Genomic DNA, 27,570 nt, shown 5'->3' with positions numbered 1-27,570 from the left:
GTCTTCAAGCCTTTCCCCCAGTAAGCTTCTCCCAAGCCTTCATGTATTTAAATTCCTTCTAGATCCACTCTATTCCCTTGCTACAAACATTAACACAACATGTTGAGCCTAAAAATAACTTCCCTTAACCCTATCACCAATAAAAGTTCTCTCCTCTGCATTATCATCAAATTTTTTACTCAGATCTCTATACATTGACACACACTATAAATTTCCAAAGCAATCATTAATTTAAAACAAAAGGCAAGGTCACCTGGGTGGCTTAGTCCATTAAAGCTCAGTCCTTTAAAGCATCTGCCTTCAGCTCATGAAGGTCAGGATCCCAGGGTCCTGAGTCCGGCTCCCTGCTCAACAGGGAGTCTGCTTCTCCCTCTCCTCTGCTGCTCCCCCTGCTTTTGCCCTCTAATAAATAAATAATTTTTGGGATCCCTGGGTGGCGCAGCGGTTTGGCGCCTGCCTTTGGCCCAGGGCGCGATCCTGGAGACCCGGGATCGAATCCCACGTCGGGCTCCCTGCATGGAGCCTGCTTCTCCCTCTGCCTGTGTCTCTGCCTCTCTCTCTCTCTCTGTGACTATCATGAATGAATAAATAAAATCTTTAAAAAAAAAAAATAAATAAATAAATAAATAAATAAATAATTTTTATTTATTTATTAGAGAGCAAAAGGCAGAACAGCATGTTTAGTGTTATTTTACTTGTGTAAATTAAAAAACACGCCCAGCCCCGTTTTAAAATTCATCTGGAATGATACACAAGAAATTGCCAAAAGTATGAAAGAGAATGAGAGATAGATGAGGAAAAACATTTTCTCTATTTGAATTTTGAACCATGTGTAAACACTACTTTTGTTTTTCTTTAAACTTGTAAACTCTGGAGATAATTTGAAGTTTTGACATTAACTTTAAAGAACACATTCCAGGGGCAGCTGGGTGGCTCAGGGGTTGAGCACCTGCCTTTGGCTCAGGGCGTGATGCCGGGATAATGGGATGGAGTCTCGCATCAGGCTCCCTGCAGGAAGTCTGCTTCTCCCTCTGCCTGTGTCTCTCATGAATGAATAAATAACATCTTTAAATTTAAAAAAAAAAAAAAAAAGAACACATTCCATATCCACCGTCCATGTCCATTTATTGGCCTCTTCTCTCATTTGTTATGTAATCTGAATCTGCTCTCCCTTTAAGATCATCAAAAATCTCCTTGCCACAAATCCGTATGCCCCTCTTCAGCTTCCATTCTACTAACCATCTTGGCAAATCCTTTCTTTACTATAATCTAACTTAATGTCTGTGACACTGCTCAATTTAGTTTTCTCCTAGATCTGATCACTCATTTCCTTCATCTTCCTTCTATTCCTCTGACTTAATAAAAGTATTTACCACTATGCTATACTCAATCTCCTCTCCCTACTTTGTAACTTCGTAATGCCATTGCAAAGTTTTTTTGTTTTTTTCCTTGGGGGGGAGGGGTGCGCCCCTCCTTCACCAGGTAGATATCTACTCTGGAGCACAGCTGGTCTGTAAGTCATGTGTGTGGCGTGTGCAGGTGTGCACAGCTGAGTGCCAGGGGGATGTAAGGACAGCTGACTGACACTCAGGTCACAATTTGACACCCCTCTTGGGCTTTCAAACTCAATTAGCAAAAGCTTAAAAGATATACAAATGCACCTAGGCCTTTCAGCTCAACTCTAGTCCTATCATTTCTGATTTGCTGTGAAACTGTACTGAACTTTTAAAGAAGTAACAATCTTTCACAAACTCTTCCCCAAAAAAGTGGTGGAACACTTCCCAACTCATTCTATCTGACCAAAGACAATAAGAGAAAACAAGAAACCAGGAGTGCCTGACTGGCTCAGTCGATGGAACAATGTTACACTTAGTCTCAGAGTTATGAGTTTGAGCCCTATGTTGGGTTTAGAGAGTATTAAAAATAAAATCTTTAAGAAAAAAGAAAAAGAAACCAGAGACAAATATATCTGTTATAAATATAGATGCAAAAATCAATAAAATACTAACAAACCAAATCCAATATTATATAAAATGAATTATATACCATGACTAAGAAGTATCAAGAGAAGGCAAGGTTGGTTTAAGATCTGAAACTCAATGTATTATACCATATCAATAGAATAAAGGACAAAAACTACATGATTATCTTAATATACACAGAAAGAGCATCTAACAAAACTCAACACCCTTAATGATAAAAATACTAAACATACTAAACAAACTAGAAATAGGAGAGAACTTCCTCAAACTGATAAAGTATCTATCAAAAACCCATGGTTAATATCATACTTAATAGTGTAAGACTGAAAGCTTTCCCCTTAAATCAGGTACAAAACAAGCATGTCCACTCTTAGCACCTCTATTCAACATTATAGTGGAGGCTCTAGCCAGAGCAATGAGGCAAAAAGAGAGAGAGGAAAAAAAAAAAAGCATCTAGATTGGAAAGGGGGAGAAGTAAAACCATATTTAGTTTTATCATCATTTAGATGCAATGATCTTGTACATAAAAAATTTGAAGGACTCCACTAAAAAAAAAACTATCAGAATACACAAGTTCAGCAAGGCTGCAGGATACAAAATCAAAACAAAACTGTATTTCTATACATTTGCAATGAGCAATTTGAAAATAAAATTAAGAAAACAATTCCATTTACAAGAGCATCATAAAGACTAAAATAGGCATAACTTTAACAGAAGACATGCAAAACTTTTTGTTTCTTTAAAGATTTATTTATTTATGATAGACATAGAGAGAGAGGCAGAGACACAGGAGGAGGGAGAAGCAGGCTCCATGCCGGGAGCCCGACGTGGAACTCGATCCCGGGACTTCAGGATCACGCCCTGGGCCAAAGGCAGGTGCCAAACCGCTAAGCCACCCAGGGATCTCCAGACATGCAAAACTTACACCCTGAAAACTATAAAACATTTTTTAAAGAAATTAGAGGGATCTAAATAAAAGAAAAACAACCCAAGTATCAAGACTTCAGATGGTACTACTACTCCTTAAATTGATATATGGATTCAGTTCAATACCTAATAAAATTCTAGTTGGCTGTGTATGTAAATTAACAAGCTGATCCTAAAATTCACATGACAATTCAAGGATCCCAAAATATTTCTAATTAATCTTCACAAAAACCTAAGAAGTATATGTAATTGTTACTAGGAAGCATAAGTTCAGAAAAGTAACTTGTCCAAAGTCACAAAGGAGCCACTTACAATTCTGTCTCCTGACTACAATACTTCATGACTTAATCTTTACACCTCTTCTAACTAAAACTGCTGCCTGATCCATGGTATGCACATATAAATTATATTTGTTGAATGAGGGTACATGGAGGGTTCAGTCAGTTAAGTGACTGCCTTCAGCTCAGGTCATGATTTCAGTCCTTGAGACTGAGCCCTGCATTGGGCTCCCTGCTCAGTGGGAAGTCGGCCTCCCTCCACCCCCAACTCATGCTCTCAAATATACAATACTACATAAAGGCACAGATGGATAAAATTATTATAGGTTGAATAGCATAGGTAAGACAGATGTCGGAATTAGTTTGGGGGAATTCTGAAGGAATCACAGTGCCCTAGAAAAAAATTTTGTATGGAAGTTTTCATCTCATTAAATGTTTTCTGTACGCTAGAGTTATTTAAACCAAAATGCTCAAATCTGATAGCAAGAGTAGCTATACTACCAAATATATGTAACTTCTTAAAGATACATAAATAAGTAAAAACCCTACTCTTCTCTGTAGCACAGAACCCCCAGCAGTCTTAAAGGGGGTTTTCAAAGAATTAAGCAGATAAGGGATTGACAAGAAGCATTAAGTAGAGGCCCCTCCACAGATTACAGACTCCAAAATTCAGTGCTTCCTGAAATTTAGCCACACAGTTCCACAGTAACTCTAATAAAAGTAAAAACAAGGCACTGCTTGGCCAATTTAAACAAGCAAACCAGCATACAGTTTAGCTACTATTTAAGTTGCTACCCTTAAAACTGAAGAACTCACTAAAATAATGGCTTATCTTCAATTCCTTGAACCAACGCTAAAGAATGAATTACAACTATGAAGGAAAAATAGAGTCTAGAGGGCAACAGCCTCATCTTAACAGTGACAGGAACAAAATGTCTCTAAAACAATGCACAAGCAGGAAAGGTGATGGAATAATGAGATTCCATCAGGAATTCACAGGTAGAATTTTTGGTAGTCCTTGAAAATACCCAACTTGGGATATTACTTGTCATTTTCCTTCAGCAATATCTATCATCTTTATCTTGATCTGAAGATCACTTAAAATCACTCAACTTAAAATCTTGACATTCTGCCTACCAAACATGTCAAAACCACTTTGAAAGCTTGGAGACATAGGGACCTTAACAAGAAGTCTTTATTAATGACTCACCATAAGTTATTAAGTCACTACTCAAGAAACGGTACCAAGCTTTATCACCTGATTTCAAGAGCTTGTTTCCTTGATTTAACAAAAGGTAAATGAGACAGCTCTTCCTGCCCTCATATTTTAATAAAACGACCTTCTTGCACCAATAATACGTCAGTACATAAAATTAAAAAGGCAAATGCATTCACATACACAAGCACACTCATAATTCTTTATCTCCCACTTTATACTCAGCCTCAGGACAAGTGTGTAACAACACATTTTGAGGGACGCCTGGGTGGCTCAGGCTCAGCGGTTGAGCGTCTGCTTTTGGCTCAGGGCGTCATCCTGGAATACCGGGACGGCTCCCTGCATGGAGCCTGCTTCTCCTCCCTCTTCCTATGTCTCTGCCTCTCTCTGTGTGGCTCTCAAGAATAAATAAATAAATCTTAAAAAAAAAAAAAAAACACACACATTTTGAGTAATTAAATTAGTCATTTATTGGGTCCTCGGACAATATTCTAGGTACCTCACATGCATTCTAAAGGTTATCCTCCCAATCACTCCATGTGTTATCGCAATTTTTTGCTATTTTTAATCATTGATCATGATCTTTACAATTTTTATCACTATTTTACATGTTTGTAAATTTATTCAAAATCAAACAATTGAAAAAAAAACCAATTGGTAAGTTCGTACTAGGTTAGTAAATGGCCATGTTGTGAATTGCAGCTCAATATACCTGATACCAAAAACACATTCTTTGATTCATCTACAAGGCACTGCCTCCCGATAGGAAAAAAATAAGACAGAAGCATAAAACTTTCACTTTTCCCTGGATATTACTTATATCTCAGTATAACAGTTGACTAAATACAAGAACATTAGAGTCAGGCCGCCTGGACTCAAAATAGCTCTACTACCACTTACGAGCTAGGTCTTCCATCCTCAGTTACCTCACCTCTGAACCGAGTACCTCATGAAAGTGTCCTTAAGATTAAATAAACGCGTACGTGTAACAGGCTTGAAACACTGTCATCGTTCAGAAGGACCCATCAGTTCTGTTGGAGGGGAAAGCAGCATATAATATGGATTTGGAAGGAAAATACTTTTTTCTGGGCAAATAACAGAAGAAAGGATCACTCTCCAGCAAAACAGTAGACTGGCCGAGGAGGAGGGGGCGTGAGGACCACGGGCCCCTCCTCCGGTAAAGGCCCGGGCTGCGGAGCCCGTGGGGGGAAACGGGGAGGACGCAGCCCCTCCCGAGGTGTCCAGCGTGAGGAAGGAACGCACGAGGCGCGGGCGGGGACCGAGCCCACCCGCGGACGCGGAAAAACGAAGGAGCTCCTGGGAAGACAGAGGCCCCACCCCCGAGAGAAGGGGGCAGGCCTGGCACTGGGGGCTGACGCCCACTACGACGTCAGAAGGCGCCCAGCGAGGTTCCTCGGGGCCACCCCGGTGTCCCAAAGGGCCCCTCTCCCGCGTCGGGAGGCCCCTGCCAGCTTCCTGAGGCGTCCCGAAGGGCCACCCCGGCGTCCGGGGACGCCCACCCAACATCCTGAAGAGCCACCCCGACGGCCCGAAGGCCCACCCCGGCGTCCGGAGACGGCGGCCTCCGCCGCCGATAGGGCTCTACCCCGCGTCAGAGCCCCTGCGGGTGAGGAGGCCCCCTGAGAAAAGAATGCAGGCGGGAAGAGGACGGGCTGGAGGTGAGCGGAGGCGGCAGGTACTCACCGACCGGCCGGCACCCCACTGCCGAGCCCCTCCTCCCGGGCCCTGCGGGTCGCGAGCGTCCGGAGCACGTCAGGAGCGGGGGGGCGGGCCGGCGCGCGAAGCTGAGGCGCCGCCGGGAGGAGTCGCGCTGGCGGGGCGGGTGTGCGAGCGTGCGCCGGCGTCCCGAGACGCAACCAACCCGCGCTGCGGGGGGAGGCCGCGGCCTGGTCGTACCACTGAGCGTGGGCTGGCGCACGCGGTCGCTGAGGGTCGGACTTGCTCCTCCAGCGCAGTGTGTGGCCCTCCCCGCGCACGCGCAGCGCAGCGTGCTCCTTCGGTGTACATTAGCAAGCTGTGGAGAACCGAAGAGTAACGGTAGGGCGGCAGAACGCTGCGGTGAGCCCTTTCGGAGTCTCCTCTGCCATATGAAGCCTCCCCTGGCCTGTAGAGTTATACTGAAATGATCTGTTCGTGTGACCACTTGAAAACTATGTCCTGATGGAAAATGTTACAAACTGGCCATTTTCGGGAAGGGAGGGAATCTGAGGAAGGTAAACTCTTGGAGATGTCAGTTGGCAGTATAAAATTAGAACAACCACTTTTGGTGAAATTTTAAATGTGCGTTTTATAACCCAGCAACTTTATGTCTAGAAGAATACAAAAAGAAATTCCTACAGATATTCACAAGAAGAAAAATTCATGATTGAGCATGCTTCCTTGTCAAAAATGTAAACAACGGAAATGTGCACTAAGCATAGAGACAAAACGTGATACGTTCCTGTGATGTTACAACAAAATTCTTTTTTTCTTATTTATGATAGTCACACAGAGAGAGAGAGAGAGGCAGAGACAGAAGCAGGCTCCATGCCCCGGGAGCCCGACGTGGGATTCGATCCCGGGTCTCCAGGACCGCGCCCTGGGCCAAAGGCAGGCGCCAAACCGCTGCGCCACCCAGGGATCCCGATGTTACAACAAATTAATGAATGAGTCCTATACATAGCAACATTTGATAGCTCTTAAGAGTTATAAAGAGCAATATGCCAGTAAGTATGTGCAGTGTGAAATGACATGTAAATTTAACACAATCACAGTATATACAGATAATGGAAAATGTTAAGTATAGAAAATGAAGTAGATGGATATATGGACATGCACCATGATAAAGGCAGGAAAGGGGGGAGGGGTAAAAGTCAGAATGGATAGATAAACAGGACTTCAGATAGATTTGTCATGATTTCTTTTTTTTAAAAAAGAAGAAACCTGGGGTGCCTGGGTGGCTCAGTCAGTGAAGGGTTAAGAGTCTACCTTCTGCTCAGGTCGTAGTCCCCTGGTCCTGGGACTAAGCCCAACCTTGGGCTCCCTGCTCAATGCAGAGTCTACTTCATCCTCTCCCTCTGCCCCTCTCCCCTGCTCTACTCTCTTGCTTGCTTTCTCCCTCTCAAGTAAATAATTTTTTAAAATACTTTTTTAAATATTTATTAAATATTAAATATAAATATAAATTATATTTAAATATTTTAAAATATAAATATTTTAAAATAAAAAATAAACCTAAATATAACATATAAAACGTTAACAATTTGGTAGTGGAACTAGTTACATTAGTTCTTAGTGGATGTGCTCAGAAGCAAGCACTAATTACAGTATTCTTAACATTTTCTGTGACATTTAATTCTGGGATGACCTTTTCTAATCCTCCCAAGTCACCTCCAACTGATCCTCTAAAATGCAACTCAACCATTTTTTCCTTTGCCTGCTGTAACACTGATGCTGAAAAGGGCTGTTGAGCTGGCTAAATGACAGAAATTGACAAGAGGTCAAACAGGAGTTCCAAGCAAGGCTTTATTGAGGCCTATGCTCAGCACAAGGAAGACAGCACAAAGGAAAGAGTTTTCAGGCTAGCTCCCTGAAGAGAGGTCTGGGAGAGCTTTAAAAAGGTTTAGGTGGGGGGATCCCTGGGTGGCGCAGCGGTTTGGCGCCTGCCTTTGGCCCAGGGCGCGATCCTGGAGACCCAGGATCAAATCCCACATCGGGCTCCCGGTGCATGGAGCCTGCTTCTCCCTCTGCCTGTGTCTCTGCCTCTCTCTCTCTCTCTCTGTGACTATCATAAATAAATAAAAATTTAAAAAAATTTTTTTAAATATTTAAAAAAAAAAAGGTTTAGGTGGGAAAAGGGTGACATTTAAGCATGTAGAGGTGGAGAATTCTTGACACCTGAGTACTTAAGGGTCATGCTTCTTCATGTCTCACCTGTCTAATTAGCACGTGATATCTCCACCCTGAGTGTTATAATGAGGGAAAAAGGCAGTGAAAGGTTAGTATTGGTGACTATCTTGGCACAAATTGGTTTGATCCAGTCTTCACCAGTCTTGAGTCCCTCCTTTCCATAAATATCTTGTTTCCACATTCCTGCAAGATATACTACTCAGGAGGTATAGAGATTTAGCTTTTCTTTTTATGGAGAGCCAAGGAATACTGGATTTTGCAGTGAGGGTTGAGGGGATATGAGTACAGTCCCTGCTGTCTCATTTCATGAGACTCATGAACCTCAGATTAGCCTACTCCTACTGTTAGATGGAGAAGTGAACCAGAGCTTACTGTTGTGCCCAAGATTGTGAATCCGAGAAAACCATCAAGGAGCCGACACCGATGCAAGTACATGAGGGTTTATTAACAAGCTCGAGCTTGGGTCCAAGTATACCTGACACAGCGGAGCAGGGACTTGAACCCCGAAGGGGGTTACAGCTGGGTTTTTATGGGCTGGTCTAGGGGATTTTCAGAAGGGGTGGAGGAATTTCTTAAGCTCTGTTTTCATTCCAATACAGGACTTTCTGTCTCTGTCAAGGGCATTCTGGGCTCTGTTTTCATTCCAATACAGGACTTTCTGTCTCTGTCAAGGGCATTCTGGGCTCTGTTTCCATTCTGATATGGGACTTTCTGTCAAGGGCATTAAGCTCTGTTCTCATTCTGATATGGGACTCTCTGTCAAGGGTATTCTGCTGTTTTTCCTGTAAAGTTCAGCTCTTATTCACAGGGGCCTGAGATGGCTATACTTGTGCTAATGATAAACTTGAGGTGGAATGGCCTTAATTTTCTCAGCCTCCACACTTACAATGTATATTACTCATCTAGGTCAGGTACATAAAGCAATCAAAGACTTCGCAAACAAAATACTACCAGCCAAGGATGAGGCAGAGAGGAGGAGACTCCTCCACAGGTTAACCCTGGAGTTCAGGTCCTTCCTAGAACTTGTAAGGGAAATTCCCCAGAGCACCAACGGTTGCCTAAATGGAAGGTTTCTTACCAAGCGATCCTAGCCATTTCAAAAGCGTCAACTACAAAGGAGTCCCTAACTGAGCACATCTTTCCAGATTGAAAGTCCTCTCTCCTAAATATCCACAGGACCATCCAGAAGACCTGAGGTCATCCTACTCCTATGAGACTATAGAAGACTTTAAATATATATATATTCAAGGGCCACTTGGGTGGCTCAGTCAGTTAAGCCTCTGACTCTTAGTTTTGGCCCAGGTCATGACCTCAGGGTCATGTACTGGCTCTGAGCTCAGTACCAAGTCTGCTTGTCCCTCTTCCTCTGCTCCTCCTCTGCTTTCTCACTCTTTCTCTCAAATAAATAAATAAAAATCTTTAAGTATCAATTCTAGAAATGAATTCATGACAGATAAATAATGTGGTGACCTGGACTCCTACAATCTTTGTGGACATAATTCTGCTTGCCCTCTACCACTTTGCTCAACCCCACCCCCACCCCACCAGAGAAGCACCTTCTCTGCCCCTGTTGAATCAAAAAGGAAAGCCTCTATTACCAAAATGTTCCTCCTGTTGATTCTATTCATCTTTCCAGCCAACCTGACCAGGAGTCAATGGTAAGGACTCTAGACTCATAACTTCAGGTAATAATCTTTTTAACTGCTGGATCTGCTATAGGCATCTACCATCTAGTCCACAGTTCCCAATCATTTTTCCTAGTGGGCAGTCTTTTAACCTCTCCTTTTTCTCTCTCTCATCAGTTTAAGTTATTCAACTCCTCAACGTTTGCATAATAGAAAATGGAACTTAGGGGCACCTGGGTGGCTCAGTCAGTTAAGCATCTGCCTTTAGCTCAGGTCATGATCCCAGTGTCCGAAGATGGGTTCCCTGCGAGCAGGGAACTTTCTTCTTCCTCTCCCTATGCCCCTCCCCCATCATGCACACACTTGCACACACGTGCTTTCTCTCGGTCTCTCAAATAAATAAGAGCTTTAAAAACAAAGAGGGATGCCTGGGTGGCTCAGCGGATGAGCATCTGCCTTTGGCTCAAGGCATGATCCCAGGGTCCCAGGATCAAGTCCCAAATCATGGAGCCTGCTTCTCCGTCTGCCTGTGTCTCTGCCTCTCTCTCTCTCTCTCTCTCTCTGTGCCTCTCATGAATAAAATCCTGAAAGAAAAGAAAGGAAGAAAGAGAGAGAGAGAGAAAGAAAGAAAGAAAGAAAGAAAGAAAGAAAGAAAGAAAGAAAGAAAGAAAGAGAAAGAAAGAAAGAAAGAAAGAAAGAAAGAAAGAAAGAAAGAAAGAAAAGGAAAGAAAGAAAATGGAATTTACCTGTGTTTCTATATAACTTCTATGGTAAACTTAACTGTTTGCCAGTTCAGTCTACATCATGCATGGCCCAGGAATATCAAACTATTGTCTATAATGTCACTATACCAAATAACCAGTGGCCTCTGTCCCTTTACCAATGACCTAGGCCTAATAAAACAAAATTAAAAGATTTCACCCTTCTATCAGGTGGACTCTTATCCCCCAACTGTAATCATTCAAATGAACTCCCCAAAAATGAACTCTAGAAGTAGTTTAATTCCAGCATTCCTACCAAAGCATGTATACCAGGAGGTTACCTTTTTAAAAAATATTTATTTATTTTGGGGGGAGGGGTAAAGAAAGCGGGGGAGAGAGTCTTAAGCAGACTCCACACTGAGCACAGAGCCTGATGCAGAGCTCAATTTCATGCAGTCATGACCTGAGCTGAAAGCAAGAGTTGGACTCTAAACCTACTGTGCCACCCTGGCACCCCCAGGTTTTCTTTTTTTTTAATGTGGAAGTCAGCCACACTGAACTTCCAAAACTCCCTCAAATGGTATATATAAGCCACAACTGGTGGCAGCCTACTAATCATGTGTTACTAATATCCACCACCAGGGAGAATGTGCCATAGATGGTATAACCCCAGGCAGAATAATAACTATACACCCACTACAACATAACTGCCCAGGGCATGCTATAGGTCTAATCCTTGTGGGAATTGGAGCCACTATAGAGCTCCAATTGGGAAGACTTCACTTACCATGAAGTGACTTTAAGAAATCTCATTTTGGGGCAGCCCCAGTGGCTCAGCAGTTTAGTGCCGCCTACAGCCCAGGGCATGATCCTAGAGACCCAGGATCAAGTCCCACCTCAGGCTCCCTGCATGGAGCCTGCTTCTCCCTCTGCCTGTGTCTCTGCCTCTCTCTCTCTCTCCTCTCTGTGTATTCTCATGAATAAATAAATAAAATCTTTAAAAAAAAAAAAGAAATCTCATTTTGGCCTTGGATTAATTGTCTACAAATAGAGAAGCATTGCAGGGCTTTTAAGAATCCCTGGTTTCTCCAGCAAATGTTGTTCTTAACAACAGGTTAGCCTTAGATTACATCCTGGCCAAACAAGGAGGAGGCTGTGCCATATTAACATAACCTATTATACCTATGTAAAGAACTCAGGAAATATTGAATCAAATATAAGAAATATTTATAAGCAAGCATCCTGGCTACATCAGTACAACCAAGGAACAGATCTAATGGTTAATAATATATGGTCAATGATCTAAAGTGCCCTCCCCAGTCTTTCTTGGTTCTTACCTTTTCTAGGACCATTAATGGCCATCCTACTTCTACTTACTTTTAGCTCCTGTCTAACTTATTAGTAAAGTTTATGTCTTCCAGACTCCAGGAGTTTCAGGTCAAGTTCATGGTGGCCCAGGGAGTCCAGCCTAACCCATTGGTGGCAGACCTGAATCCCTTTAAGTCAGAATAGTCGGACACCTGGGTGGCACAATGGTTGAGCGTCTGCCTTCGGCTCATGGCGTGATCCCAGATCTGGGGATTGAGTCCCACATCAGCCTCGCTGTGAAGTGCCTGCTTCCCCCTCTGTCTGTGTTTCTGTCTCTCTTTCTCTGTCTCTCATGAATAAATAAATAAAATCTTTTTTAAAAAAATCAATAGTCAGCAAGAGATTTTTACACCCCCAGGTTGGGATAAGGACAACAGCCCCCACTCAGCAGGAAGCAGTTTCAGAAGATGAGGAATAAGGAGGGTAAATCTCCCCCATTTGTGCTCTCTCTCTAATAAATAAATAAAATCTTTTTAAAAAATTCCCCACCACTACATGCTTATATGTTGTCACCCTTTTCCCACCTAAGTCTCCTTACTGGTTAGTATCACACTTTTTTGGCAACTCCCCCAGGACTCCAGAAGGGTGTCTGGGACCCATATGGACAACTGGATGCAAACCTCTTCGTAGCTGACATCAGCCATTAATCCTTTGCTTCAGTGTCACTGTGCTAGGTAAGTCAGCCTCCAGCATCCCAGGGGGGTTCCCAGTACTCTCATTCAGGTAATGTTTTTCCCTTTGCCCTTACTTCCCAATTTCCTTACCTCCTTCGTTAGCCTCCCTCTTCTTTTCCATGTTCTTCACTCTCTTTCTTATACTCTACTAATGGAATGGCTAAAGAAAGCTACAGCTTTCATTCTGTGAGAACATGCTCCCTCTGGTCAGTGACTAATCAGCAGAGGTGGGAAAGGCTCATTTCACACCACACAGATCTTGGTCAAACAGGCACTCACTAACCAGGGACTAGTAAGAGTGGTGGAGGTATAACCCTCACAGAGTATAATCTAATAGCTGGAAATCTGATAGCCAACAGAAAACTTTCTTTTTTCTTTCTCCTCTCATTCCCTGGTTCCAAGTTGTCTGAATAGAGACCCATAAGGAATGGGTTAAAAAAGCTGACTCCCCGGGGATCCCTGGGTGGCTCAGTGGTTTGGCACCTGCCTTTGGCCCAGAGCGCAATCCTGGAGTCAGGCTCCCGACATGGAGCCTGCTTCTCCCTCCTCCTGTGTCTCTGCCGCCCCCCCATCATGAATAAATAAATTAAAAAAAAAAAAAAAAGCTGACTCGCAGGGGCAGCCCAGGTAGCTCAGCGGTTTAGCACTGCCTTTAGCCCAGGTTGTGATCCTGGAGTCCCAGGATCAAGTCCCACGTCGGGCTCCTTGCATGGAGTCTGCTTCTCCCTCTGCCTGTGTCTCTGCCTCTCTCTCTCTCTCTGTATCTCTCATGAATAAATGAATAAAATCTTTAAATTTAAAAAAAAAAAAAAAGCTGACTCCTGGGCAGCCCCGGTGGCCCAGCAGTTTGGTGCTGCCTTTGGCCCACTGGACTCCCTGCATGGAGCCTGCTTCTCTCTCTGCCTGTGTCTCTGCCTCTCTCTCTCTCTCTCTCTCTCTCTCTCTCTCTGGGGGGGGGGGGGGGGGGGGAGTGTGTCTGTCGTGAATAAATAAAATAAAATAAAAAAACTCCTTTGGCCTGATCACCCCAATGGGCAGTGGACAGAGTGCCTCCCTTCACTGGCCCTTGCTTGGTTTCTTTCTCCCCATCTCTTTCTCCCTCTCCTCTTCCAGCTCCCTCCTCTCTGCCCACTGCCCACTTTCAACTGGAAGACTCTCTATTTTGTTACCCTCTTTAAAACTTCTTTGTACTTCTTCCCTCTGTCCCTGTCTGTGGAGAGAGGAGGTGTGTGGGATTATCACTGTGCCAGTCGAATTTGTCACCCGGTTAGATCTTGTTGTCTTCTGTAAAGACTGCCCACTATTCTAACACAGACCTGGAGTCTACAGAGGGAAACACATTGCTTGTCATGCATTTTATTACCCAATCTGCTCCAGACGTTAGGAGAAAATTACAAAAGTTAGAGGCCAGCCCTCAGGCTCCACAGTCCACCTTGGTGGAAGAGGCCTTTGAGGTCTATAATAGGGACAAGGCAGAGGAAGCTAATAGAGATAAGAAATTGACCAAAAGACAAAGCTTTTGGCTGCCCTAATTCATCCACCAGCTCCAGATGACCCTAGGAGCCCCAGAAGACCAGAAAATTGATAGGGAATTGGCAATCTGGGATGAAACCACGGTAGTTATTGCCAGAAAAGGGGACATTGGAAAAGGAATGTCCTGAGTGCCCCACTATGGGACACCCGAGGGCAGCCCTGGCCAACCCCTGCTTCTTGCTAATCTCTCGAATGAGAGTGAACATATACCTGTTGAGGAGACCCAAATCCAGTCCCTGCTGTCTCAACCACAGTATATTTCTCTTGCTTGCTTCCTCAGCTGGTGGGACATTTGATCACCCACAGTATACTGGAGTTATTTCTGTATGTATCTATTGCTGTTATAAGACTTGTGAACTTTCTGAAGACATGATCCAGCAAGTAGCAAAGAGATGGCCAAAAGCAAACATTCAATACATGAATTGGGAAAGAGAGAAAAGGTTTCAATGCAGGGCCAGAAAGGTCCTTTTGAAGCTTACATCAGAGAAGAATGCTGATTCAATTGTTGTTGGCAGCCATGTTGTAACCAGCCATTGATAAGCAGCTTCCAAAATGGCCTTCAACCATCTCATCTCCTGGGATTCAAACTCTTGAGGGTAGGCAATACTTACTTTTTAAAAGATATAATGAGGCAGAAGTGATGTGATGCATTTCCAAAACTAGGTTATAAAAAGACTGTGATTTCCTTCCTGGGCATTCTCACCCTCTATATTTGTTCACTTTGGGAAACTCCAAATGCCATCTCAGGAGGCAGTCATGTGGAGAGACCCATGTATGGGATAGAATTCCACCTCCACTACCACTCCCACCCCCACCCCGACAAGGTGACAGTTTAACTACAACCTCATAAGAGACCTTAAGTCAAAGGCACCACCTGGCTAAGCCGTACCTAAACAGCTAACCCACAAAACTTATGTTTATTTAGCCGTACCTAAACAGCTAACCCACAAAACTTATGTTTATTTAAGTTTTGGGGTAATTTGTCACATAACAACAGATAACTAATACACAGCTTAGAAGAGGAAAAAATAGAAAATAATAGGGTGAGAGCCCTGACCATACAGACCTGGAAACCATTCAACTTCTGGACTTTCTAGGGTACCTGCGTGGCTCAGTCAGTTATCTGTCTGACTTCAGCTCAGGTCATGATCTCAGGGTTCTGGAATGAAGTCCCACATCAGGCTCTGTGATCAATGGGAAATTTGCTTGCACTCCATCCCTCCCCCTGCTCATGCTTTCCCTCTCACTCTCTCTCAAATAAATATTTAAAAATTAAAAAATTAAAAAAACTTCTCGATTTTCTGTAATGTGAAGTAATAAATGTCCTTAATATTTATATCAATATGAGTCATGTTTTGTTACTTGTTACTTGCAGTAAACTACATTCTAGGGGATCCCTGGGTGGCGCAGCGGTTTGGCGCCTGCCTTTGGCCCAGGGCGCGATCCTGGAGACCCGGGATCGAATCCCACATCGGGCTCCCAGTGCATGGAGCCTGCTTCTCCCTCTGCCTGTGTCTCTGCCTCTCTCTCTCTCTCTCTGTGTGTGTGTGTGACTATCATAAATAAATAAAAATTAAAAAAAAAAAAACTACATTCTAATTGGTATAAATCTGAAAGTCTGATCAGTAAGGAAATGATATATAGTATATTCATACAATAGAATAACAGCAAAAAGAAAGAAATGAATTACATCTACATTTGCCACCATGGATACATCTTAAAACATGATATTAACTGTAAAAAGCAAGTTGCAGGATGATGCGAGCTCCATGAGAATAGAGACTTTATTCTGTGCATTGCTATATCCCCAGTACTTAGAAGAATGCCTAGCACATAGTAGAGAAGCATGAATGATATGCTCAGCATGATTCCACTTATGTGAACACAAACTCTTATAGAAATAATATCACATTTTTTTAAGTAACAGATACATGTAGAAGTATTTTCAGAGGCCTGGGAGGATACATGGATACACAATAAACAAAATATAGGATACTTCTGAAAAGAGAGCGGTCTAAAATTAGAATCAGACAAAGAGAAGCTTACTGTCCTGATTTTATTTTTAGAACTACTGTGTGGGATCCCTGGGTGGCGCAGCGGTTTGGCGCCTGCCTTTGGCCCAGGGCGCGATCCTGGAGACCCGGGATCGAATCCCACATCGGGCTCCCGGTGCATGGAGCCAGCTTCTCCCTCTGCCTGTGTCTCTGCCTCTCTCTCTCTCTCTCTGTGACTATCATAAATAAATAAAAATTAAAAAAAAAAAAAAGAACTACTGTGTAATTAAAATGAATAAACTTGGGCAGCCTGGGTGGCTCAGCGGTTTAGCACTGCCTTCAGCCCAGGGCGTGGGTCCTAGAGACCCGGGATAGAGTCCCACATCGGGCTCCCTGCATGGAGCCTGCTTCTCCCTCTGCCTAAGTCTCTGCCTCTGTCTGTCTCTCATGAATAAACAAATAAAATCTTTTTTTTTAAAAATGAATAAACTATGTATTTTAAAGCAAACAGAGTAATCACCAGAGAACTTTTAGTGATTGCTACATCCAAGTCACTTAATGTTTCTGTGCTGATTTCTCTTTCTGAAGCTTCTCTTGCCATTTCTGCATGGAATTTCTTGTCTTTTTTTTTTTTTTTTGAAGATTTTATTTATTTATTAATAGAGACACAGAGAGAGAGAGAGAGGCAGAGACATGGGCAGAGGGAGAAGCAGGCTCCATGCAGGGAGCCCAACATGGAACTCGATCCCGGGTTTCCAGGATTACACCCCAGGCTGCAGGTGGCGCTAAACAGGCTGCCTCATTTCTTGTCATTTTTAAAGTGGGTCATTTGTTAATATTGGGAAAATCATTTGTTTAAAACTCCTCATGTTCCACGTGGGAGCACTAATGTGATAATCCTGATCCTTCTCTACCTCCTCACTCACTCCTCCCAGAGTAGGGCTAACTTATATATCTAGTAGGCTTCAGAGAAGGAACTTTTTCACTCAACCCTTCCCTCAGTATCTCCCAGATATGCCCACCTGCATGAAGCACAAAGCACACATTCTCTGCTCTTTTCTACTCTAACTTTTATAGTATTTATACCACCCCTCACCTTACCCATCTACTCCAAGAAAAGCCAAGACTGGGTCCCTGGGTGGCTCAGTTAAGTGTCTGACTCTTGATTTTGGCTCAAGTCATGATCTCAGGTTTGTGAGATTGAGACCTGCATAGGGCTCCTTGCTTGGCGGGGATCCTGCTTAAGAGTCTCTCTCTCTCTCTCTCTCCCTCACCCTCCACCCCTCCCCCCTCTAAAAAAAGCCAAGACTGTTTAGATGTGCCTATTTTAAGAGAAGCCCATCCAATTCAGGGTTGAAGTATAAGAAAGCTTACTTGGTTAACACACTAATCTTTTAACTGGTTCCAATCTTGGTTTGTTTTTTGTTTTTGTTTTTGTTTTAAGATTTTATTTATTTATGAGAGACAGAAAGGCAGAGACATAGGCAGAGGGAGAAGCAGGCTCCCTGCAGGAGCCCAATGTGGAACTTGATCCTAGATCTCAGGATCATGCCCTGAGCTGAAGGAAGATGCTCAACTGCTAAGCCACCCAGGCATCCCTAACTTGTTCCAGTCTTAGGCAGGAGACAGAAGTATTATTTATAAACATCCTCAAACCACAATAACTAGGGAGCTTTTTTCACATTTTTTAAAATATAGAGCTATATATGTCTACTAATGTAAAACTGCAACAAAAGAACAGTAACACAGCACATGTGCACAGCAACCAAGAAAGTGCTAGGTGAGTTTCAGGTATAAATCTACATTATTTTTTTTTAAGATTTTGGTTTTTTATTTATTCATGAGAAACACAGAGAAAGAGAGGTGGAGACACAGGCAGAGAGAGAAGCAGGCTCCATGCAGGGACCCTGATGTGGAACTCCAAGATCATGCCCTGGGCCAAAGGCAGACGCTCAACCACTGAGCCACTCAGGCAAACCTATAAATCTACATTATTGATGTTAGTCATGGTGTGAGATTTTTCTTTTTTCTATTCTTTTTTCTGTTTTTGGTCTTTGCATTTATTATAGGTTTTGGGTGCTTTTTAATCTATATTTGTAAGAAATATACACCATTAGATAGTGTTCTTGATTCCATTTTGAAATAAAAATTTACTTCTCTTTTTTAAAAGTTTCCAAATCAATTTAATTGAAGAAGAGCTTCAGATTGCAAGCAACCTATTTTAACACTGATAATTGGGGCACCTGGGTGGCTCAGCCAAACAGCCAACCCTTGATTTCAGGTCTTGGTATTGGGGTCCTGGGATCCAGATCCACATCAGGCTTGGCACTCAGCAGGGAGTCTACTACTCTCCCTCTCCCTCTGCTCCTGCCCCCATTCATGCATGCTCTAAAAAATAAATAAATAAATAAATCATTTTAAAAACTGTTAATTAACAAATACTCATCTCTGTGAATCTGGATTTTTCTAGATATTATGAATCAAACTAAGAGAGACATATGCCTTCAATAATACAAAAATATACATAATATTATTCATTGGTGGGCCACCTAAGTGGCTTAGTCAGTAAGTATCTGCCTTTAGGTCATGATCCCAGGGTTCTGGGATCAAGCCCTGTGTCAGGTTCCCTAATGAACCTACTTCTCCCTCTCTTTCTGCAGTTTCCCCTGCTTATGCTCTCTTGCTCTGCCTCATTCTCTCTTGCATGCATGTTCTCTCAAATAAATAAACCTTTTTTAAAAAAAGATTATTCATAGGTGATTTTAAAATATTGGAAATAGGGACACCTGGATGGCTCAGTGGTTGAGCATCTGCCTTTGGTTCAGGTTGATCCCAGCTCCCGGGATCAAGTCCCGCTTTGGGCTCCCCACAGGGAGCATGCTTCCCCCTCTGCCTATGTCTCTGCCTCTCTGTGTCTCTAATGAATAAATAAAATATTTTTAAAAATAAAAATAAAAATACTGGAAATAAGGATACCTGGCTGGTTCAGTTGGTAGAGTGTACAACTCTTGATCTCAGGGTCATGAATTCAAGCCCTACATTGGGCAAGAAGCCTACTTAAGTTAAAAAAAGAAAACATTTTCAATTAGAAAAAGGGCAGCCCTGGTGGCTCAACGGTTAAGTGCTGCCTTCAGCCTAGGACAGGATCCCAGAGACCGGGGATCAAGTCCCACGTCGGGCTTCCTGCGTGGAGCCTGCTTCTCCCCCTGCCTGTGTCTCTGCCTCTCTCTGTGTCTCTCACGAGTAAATAAATAAAATCTTAAAAAATAATAATAATAATAATAATAAAATAAAAAATACTGGAAATAACCCAATGTCCATTCATAGGAGAATGGAACATCCAATTAATGGAATATTATGCAGAGGTAATATGCAGCAGCAAAACAAAAAAAACCACACATATACACACAAGGGGCAACTTAGAAACTATGTACTAATTACATCCTGGGAGTGGACAGATACAAAGCGGAAAGAATAATGGGGGAGTAGCCATTGGAATGGGGTAGACATGTAAGGAAGGGAGACATCCATGTGTGAAAATAAATAAAGGAAAAATCATCTAAAATGAAATTGAGGGGCACCTGGGTGGTTTGGTGGTTGAGCATCTACCTTCAGCTCAGGTCATGATCCCGGGGTCCTGGGATTGAGCCCCATACCAGGCTCCCTGCAGTTAGCCTGCTTCTCCCTCTGCCTAAGTCTCTGCCTCTCTCTGTGTGTCTCTCATGAATAAATAAATAAAATCTTTTTTAAAATAAAAATAAAATGAAGTTGAGAGGTCTTGAGGGGAGAGCTCTCACCCAGGTTAACACTCACAATAAGAAGCATACCTTGTATTCCTCAACTGGAAGAAGTTTACTTTGCATATGTCAGCAGGAAGCAGGAAGAATTTTTCCTTGCCCAGCAATAGCCTAGCCAATGAGAACTCAGCAAAACACCACTTCCAGCTTCTTTTCCCCAAAAAAAGCAAGCCCTTCTCCTCTGTTTTCAGGGCTTGCCTACCACTCACCATAGTTTGCTTATCCTGAATTATAATTCCACTGCTATTCCCAAATAAACTCACGTTGCTGGTAAAATAGCTGTTTTTGGTTTTGTTTAAAGATTTTACTTATTTATTTGAGAGGGAGAGCACAAGCAGGAGGAGGGGCAGTGAGAGGAGCAGACTCCCTACTGAGCAGGGAGTTCAATGCAGGGCTCCATCCCAGGACCCAGAGATCATGATCTGAGCTGAAGGCAGATGTTTAATTGAGTCACTCAGGTGCCCTGGCTCTTTTGTTTTTTAAGGTCAAAATAAGTTAAAACCTTTATTGTATTTCTAGTTTTAGAACCTTCTTAACATTTCCTAAAAAATAAAATCAACAAGGATGGGGAGAAAACTCTAAATGGAATACAAATAGAAATATCAAACTATTGCAATTGAATAACATAACCACACTGAAGAGAGAGGGAAAATTTACACTGAAAAAGAGAAAAAACAAATGCATACAGATGCATAATACACAACCACACACACACACACACACACACACGTATATATGTGTATTATATATCCCAACTCTATTTTCTAGGAATATCTAGAAGCAATGACACCCCAATAGGAATGAGAACACCTAGATCGCAGATCTCAGTTTTTAAAACCATTCTCTACTATACAGAACTAGGACTCCTCAAAAAATTGGCTAACTCCAGAGAAAGAACAAGAGGAATCTGATCATCTGATTGTGCAAGAAAGTAAAGAAATGCTCAAAGAAAGATGAAAACATGTCAAACATATAGGACCAACCTGAAGCAGTTTCTAGGGTCAATATGGAACAATATAAAAAATCAAAATAAAAAAAATAAAAAAAATAAAAAATAAATAAAATAAATTTAAAAAATCAAAATAATGATAGTCATGGACTGTAGCTCATTAAATAAAATAATTCTTGAGTCTATATTGATATAAATACATAAATAAGGGAAAAGGGACAGCTCTTCCATTAGGTAGAATGTCAATTAATAAATGTAGAAGGAATGAAGGAATTAGAAAACCACCATTTGGCAACCAACAGAGTAACAATTAAGGCACTGTCACATGTGAATACTAAAACTAGTGGATACAAGGTTGATAACGAACAATATGTTTATGTAATCTCAAAGAATGTCCTCACAAAATCATAATTAATTACAAAGGGAAAAATAGTAACTTTACAGTGGAGAAAACTGGCAGGCACCACCTAATCAAGTAATCAGAGTTATCATCACTAGTAATGAGACACATCAATATCATGTACAATCTGATATGATGCCTGTGCTATTGCTGCCAAAATACATACATAGAGAAACTGAAACAAACCCTGAGGGACAATGGCATGAAAGACAACAAATGAGGAATTCATCCAGATTAAAGGAAACTAAAGAGACATGAAAATTGAATGAAGCATATGATCTAGAATTCTCTTCTGCTTTTATAAAGGAAATTATTGGGATCATTAGTGACATTTAAATACAGTCTATAGATTAAATAATACTATTGTGTCAATGTGATTTTTTTTACATTGATAACTATACTGTGATTCTATATGAAAATGTCTTTGTTTTTAAGAAATGTACAAAGGGGCACCTGGGTGGCTCAGTCAGTTAACCATCTGCCTTTGGCTCAGGTCATGATCTCAGCATTGTGAGATGGAGCTCCTCATCTGTCAGGTCGAGGTCCATCAGGTCCGTGCTTGACAGGGAGTTTGCCTAAAGTTTTCTCTCTCCCTCTGCCCCTCCCCTGCTCATGCCCTCTCTCTCACTCTCTCTCTAAAGTAAACAAATAAATCTTTTTTTTAGTAAACAAATCTTAAAATAAACAAATAAATAAATAAATAAATGTAGAGCATCACGAACAATTAAAGAAGTACAAAATAAAAGTTCCACAGCATATTTGTTAAATTAGCAAAAACAAAGCAGACAAAACTCAATAATATCAAGACTGTGAGAAAATAAGTATATTTCTTCATTGTGAATGCACTGGAAACAGGTGTAATCTTTCCAGAGAGAAATTTGGCAATAGCTGTCAAGAATCATAAAAATGATCATACTAAAAAAAAAAAAAAAAATCATACTCCCAACTCGAGTAATACCACATTGGGGAATACATCTTATGGAGAAGCACACACTTGAACAAGGATGATTATAGCCAAACAGCATACTTGCTAAAAACTAGAAACAATCCAAATGCTCACCCATGGGAGAGAGGCTAACTTGAAACAGGCCATATTAGAGCAATATAATAACAGTTATTATATTCCCACAGGGAATATCAACAAGAGGACCTCGTAGGAATATGGCAAGAACCGTACCAAATAAGGATAAGCTAAAAACAGTAGAATCCCAAGAGATCTATGCACAATGCTGACAACTAACAGACAATGTGTATGTAGGTGTCAAAGAGACAATTTGTAACAAGTAGATAATCTGGAGTTGAAATCTTTTTTAAAAAAATATTTTTATTATTTAATGAAATCCATGTATCCATGTACATGGGAGGGGTGACCATGGCCAGAAGCCAGGGACTAGAACCCCTCAATCCTCATACACAATGTAACAGGTTCTCTCTCTTTTTCAAAATAATTTCATTGATACCCTATGATCCAGCAACTACAGTACTAGGTATTTACCCAAAGGACACAAAAATACAGATTTGAAGGGGTACATGCACCCTGATGTTTACAGCAGCATTATCAATAGTAGCCAAACTATGGAGAGAACACAAATGTCCATTAACTGATGAATGGATAAAGAAGATGTGAGATACACATACAATGACTATTATTCAACCAACAAAAAGAATGAAATCTTGCCATTTGCAATGACATGGGTGGAGCTGGAGTATACTATGCTAAGCAAAATAAGTCAGACAAATACCATATGCTTTCACTCATACATGGAATTTAAGAAACAAAACAGGGGATCCCTGGGTGGCGCAGCGGTTTGGCGCCTGCCTTTGGCCCAGGGCGCGATCCTGGAGACCCGGGATCGAGTCCCACGTCGGGCTCCCGGTGCATGGAGCCTGCTTCTCCCTCTGCCTGTGTCTCTGCCTCTCTCTCTCTGTGACTATCATAAATAAATAAAAATTAAAAAAAAAAGAAACAAAACAGATGAACATAAGGGAAGGGGGGGAAAAAAGAGAGAGGGAAGCAAACCATAGAGACTTTTTTTTTTAAGATTTTATTAATTTATTCATGAGAGACACACAGAGAGACAGAGAGAGAGAGAGAAGCAAGCTCCATGCAGGGAGCCTGATGTGGGACTCGATCCTGGGTCTCCAAAATCAAGCCCTGGGCTGAAGGCAGCACTAAACCACTGAGCCACCTGAGCTGCCTGAGTTGCCTCACCATAAGAGACTCTTAATGATAGAGAACAATCTGAGGGATCATGGAGGGAAGTGAGTGGGGGATGGGCTAAATGGGTGATGGGTATTAAGGAGAGCACTTATTATGATAAGCACCAGTGCTTGGGTGTTATGCTATATGTTGACAAATCAAACTCCAATAAAAAAATACAAAAAAAAAAAAAAAGCACCAGTGCTATATGTATGTGATAAATATAACCAGAGTTATATGTAAATGATGAATCACTAAATTCTACTCCTGAAACCAGTATTATGCTATATGTTAATTAACTAAAATCTAAATAAAAACTTGAAAAGGGAAACAAAAAACTCATTTCTTAAGTATTGGCTTTTTGAACTACAGGCAGCAGAACTTGGGTTTTTCAGTAATGGTTCCACATCAGGATAGACAAGCTAAGAGATCCTCAGGTCTGAAAACCAAGTCCTCAGGCCCTAGAGTAGGAGTACCACTCAGAGAGAAGCTTGTCACTGGTCCCATTTTCTGCAGCTCCAGAGCCCTAGCTTAGATTTTGCTTCCAGGGAAAAACAGGGAGGAGGAGAGAACTGGTAGCTCCTACTCTCTTCCCAAAGTAACTGAACTTGGGAGTTTAAAGTCATTTAAAACAAAGCTTGGACAAATTCAGCCTAACAGTGCCCATAAGAAACACAGTGGCTGTAGTAAAAGTTAATTGGGAGAAGAATCAAGATGCAAGATAAATTACAGGCCAGCTAGTCCACAGGAAAAAGCCAGGGAATAATACAGCTGGGAGGAGCATTCTGACTGGAGTCAGAATAAATAAATGCTGACCTCAGGAACTATTATTTCAAAGGACCCAGATTTGATTGGATAAATTCACAGAGTAACTTATGCCCCAGTGCATTGTTGAAAACACAGCAATCGGCTGGCAATTAGGAAAGTTTAACTGGGTAGGATCAAGAAAAGAGATGAATAGAGTCCTACCAAAGTCACTGTCATCCTAAAAATATAAAATCAAAAGCTATGTCTCCCTGAGGTACAACATCAGAGGCTTAACACTGATGTGGGGGGCTGGGAAATAGACTTTAAAGTAATCCAGCCAATCACTCAACAAATAAACAAGCAAATAACAATAAGTCCTGGAGGGTTGAAGGGACCAGTACTCAGAGTTGCTGTATTAGTCAAGTCATTTTAAGGAATTGGTCCACAAAATTAAAAAAGGCAGACAATGGGATCCCTGGGTGGCGCAGCGGTTTAGCGCCTGCCTTTGGCCCAGGGCGCGATCCTGGAGACCCGGGATCGAATCCCACATCGGGCTCCCGGTGCATGGAGCCTGCTTCTTCCTCCGCCTGTGTCTCTGCCTCTCTGTCTCTCTCTGTGACTATCATAAATAAATAAAAAATTTAAAAAAAAAAAAAAAAAAAAAGGCAGACAACTCCCAAGTTCCTAAGGGGTAAGTCAGCAACCTAGAAACCTAGGAAAGCTAATGGCCCTAGTTCCATTTCAAGACCAAAAGCATTAAGAGAGCCAATGGTGTAGTTCTCATGCAAAGGATAGCAGAGGGCAGCCCAGATGGCTCAGTGGTTTAGCGCCGCCTTCAGTCCAGGGCGTGATCCTGGAGTCCCAGGATCGAGTCCTGAATCAGGCTCCCTGCATGGAGCCTGCTTCTCCCTCCGCCTGTGTCTCTGCCTCTCTCTGTCTCTCATGAATAAATAAATAAAATCTTAAAAAAAAAAAAAAAAGACTATTAGAACTAGTAATTGAGTTCAGTAAGGTTACAGAACACAAGATCAATAAACAAAACTAAATTATATTTCTATAAACTTGTAATGAGCAATCTGAAAATTAAATTAAGACAACAATTTCAGGATGGATGGATGGCTCAGTCAGTAGAATGTGTGACTCCAGATCTGGGAACCATGAGTTTGAGCCCCATGTTGGGTGTGGAGATTACTTAAATAAATAAAACTTGAAAAAAAAAAAAAAGAAAACAGTTCCACTTACAATGGCATCATAAAGGAATAAAATACTTAGCGTGACTTTAACAAAAAGACATATGGAACGTATTCTGAAAACTACAAAACATTGTTGAAAGGAATTGAAGAGGATCTAAATAATTGGGAAAACATCCCATGGGCACAATCAGAAGATTTAACACTGTTAATATGAAAATACCCCCAAACTGATCTACCAATTCAACACTATCTCTATCAGAACCCCAGTGGACTTCTTCATAGAAATTGACAAACTACTGCTAAAATTCGTATATAATTGCAAGAGAAGCAGAACAGCCAAAACAACACACTTCCCTATTTTAAAACTTATTATAAAGCAATGATAACCAACACAGTGTGGTACTGGGCAAAGGATAGACATACAGATCAATGGAATAGAATTGAGAGTCTAGAAATAAAATCAAACTACTATGATCTAATGATTTGTTTTTTTTTTGATCTAATGATTTCAATCCAACAATCTTGCAACCAAAATTGGATCATCCCAAAACCATCCAATAGGGAAGAATAGTATTTTCAATAAATGGTGGTAGGACAACTGGATAACCACAAGAAAGAGAATGAAGTTGGACCTTACTTCACACAGCATACAAAACTTACCTCAAAAACAATTGAAGAGCTAAAACTATAAAAATTCTTAGAAGAAAACATGAGAGTAAATCTTCATGACCTTAGATTTGTCAATGATATCTTGAATATGACACCAAAACCATAGGAAACAAAAAATAAACTGACTCCAAAGTTTAAAACTTTTGTGCATCAAAGGACACTATCAAGAGAGTGAAAAGACACCCCACAGAATGGGAGACAATTCTTGCAAGCCATATATCCAATAAGGGATTAATGTCTAGAATATATATTTTTTAAAACTTTAAATCTCAACAACAATAAAACACAACCCAATTCAAAAGCAAAGGTCTTGAATAGACATTTCTCCAAAGATGATATACAAAGGTCTAATATGGATATTAAAAGATGTCCAATATTATTAGTCACACCAAAACCACAATGAGATACCACTTCACATACATTAGGATGATTTTTACTTAAAAAATGGAAAATAACAAGTATTGTCCAGGATGTAGAGAAATTGGAACTCTATTACATTGCTAGTGGGAATGTAAAATGGTGTAGCACTGTGAAAAACAGGTTGGTAGTCCCTCTGAAAGAAACAAAATTAGCAGATAATCCAGCAAGTCCATTCCTTGGTATAGGTCCAAAAGAATTGAAACCAGGGTCTCATAATATCCAAAATATATAAAGAATTCAATAAAAAAGGGGGTGCCTGGGTGGCTCAGTAGTTAAGCATCCTACTCTTGATTTCAGCTCGGGTCACAACATCAGGGTTGTGAAATGGAGCCCCACATCAGGCTCCACATTGGGCATGCAGCCTGCTTAAGATTCTCTCTCACCCTTCTCTCGCTGACCCTTCCCCCTCTCTCCCTCTCTTAAAAAAGAGCAAATAATCCTATTTAAAAATAACCTCTGGACTGTGTATAAGCTTCACCTAGCTAAAAAAAACAAAAACAAAAATTTTAAAAATCCCTTAAGTTGAGGGGCACCTGGGTGGCTCAGTGGTTGAACACCTGCCTTTGGCTCAGGTCACGATCCCAGGATCCTGGAATCAAGTCCCTCATCAGGCTCCCTGTCGGGATAAATGAAATCTTTTTTTTAAAAATGATAAATAAGAAAATAAAATAAAATAAAATAAAAAGATAACTAAAATCTTTTTTTTAAAAATTCCCTAAGTTGAAAATAAATAGAAATAAGTTAACTAAACTGAGTATCAAATTGGTTGCCACAGGGATCCCTGGGTGGCGCAGCGGTTTAGCTCATGCCGTTGGCCCAGGGCGCGATCCTGGAGACCCAGGATCAAATCCCACATCGGGCTCCCAGTGCATGGAGCCTGCTTCTCCCTCTGCCTGTGTCTCTGCCTCTCTCTCTCTCTGTGTGACTATCATAAATAAATAAATAAAAATTAAAAAAAAAAAAAAACAAATTGGTTGCCACATAAAGA

General features: G+C 41.5%; 2 protein-coding genes across 5 annotated transcripts in view; one reads left to right on the top strand and one right to left on the bottom strand.

The window, feature by feature from the left end:
- UIMC1 (ubiquitin interaction motif containing 1) overlaps positions 1-6,388 on the bottom strand; it is a 125,118-nt gene extending 118,730 nt beyond the window's left edge. The window contains exon 1 of one of the 3 annotated variants that reach the window (XM_026006495.2): positions 6,108-6,388. The gene's annotated coding sequence lies outside the window, so the exon portion shown is untranslated. Of the gene's footprint in view, positions 1-5,386; positions 5,761-6,107 lie in introns of those variants that run through there. The other 2 variants (XM_026006500.2, XM_072756532.1) reach the window with 2 other exon arrangements.
- Positions 5,785-27,570, top strand: part of ZNF346 (zinc finger protein 346) — an 82,441-nt gene continuing 60,655 nt past the window's right edge. For both annotated transcript variants that reach the window (XM_026006534.2, XM_072756537.1), the window contains exon 1: positions 5,785-6,082. In XM_026006534.2, coding sequence (XP_025862319.1) covers positions 6,055-6,082 — 28 coding nt within the window. In that variant the 5' untranslated portion in view covers positions 5,785-6,054. The remainder of the gene's footprint in view (positions 6,083-27,570) is intronic.

Source organism: Vulpes vulpes, chromosome 4, assembly GCF_048418805.1.
Source record: "Vulpes vulpes isolate BD-2025 chromosome 4, VulVul3, whole genome shotgun sequence".
NCBI lineage: Eukaryota > Metazoa > Chordata > Mammalia > Carnivora > Canidae > Vulpes > Vulpes vulpes.
The sequence above is the reverse complement of the archived record's forward strand: the minus strand, read 5'-3'. Positions and strand labels throughout refer to the sequence as shown.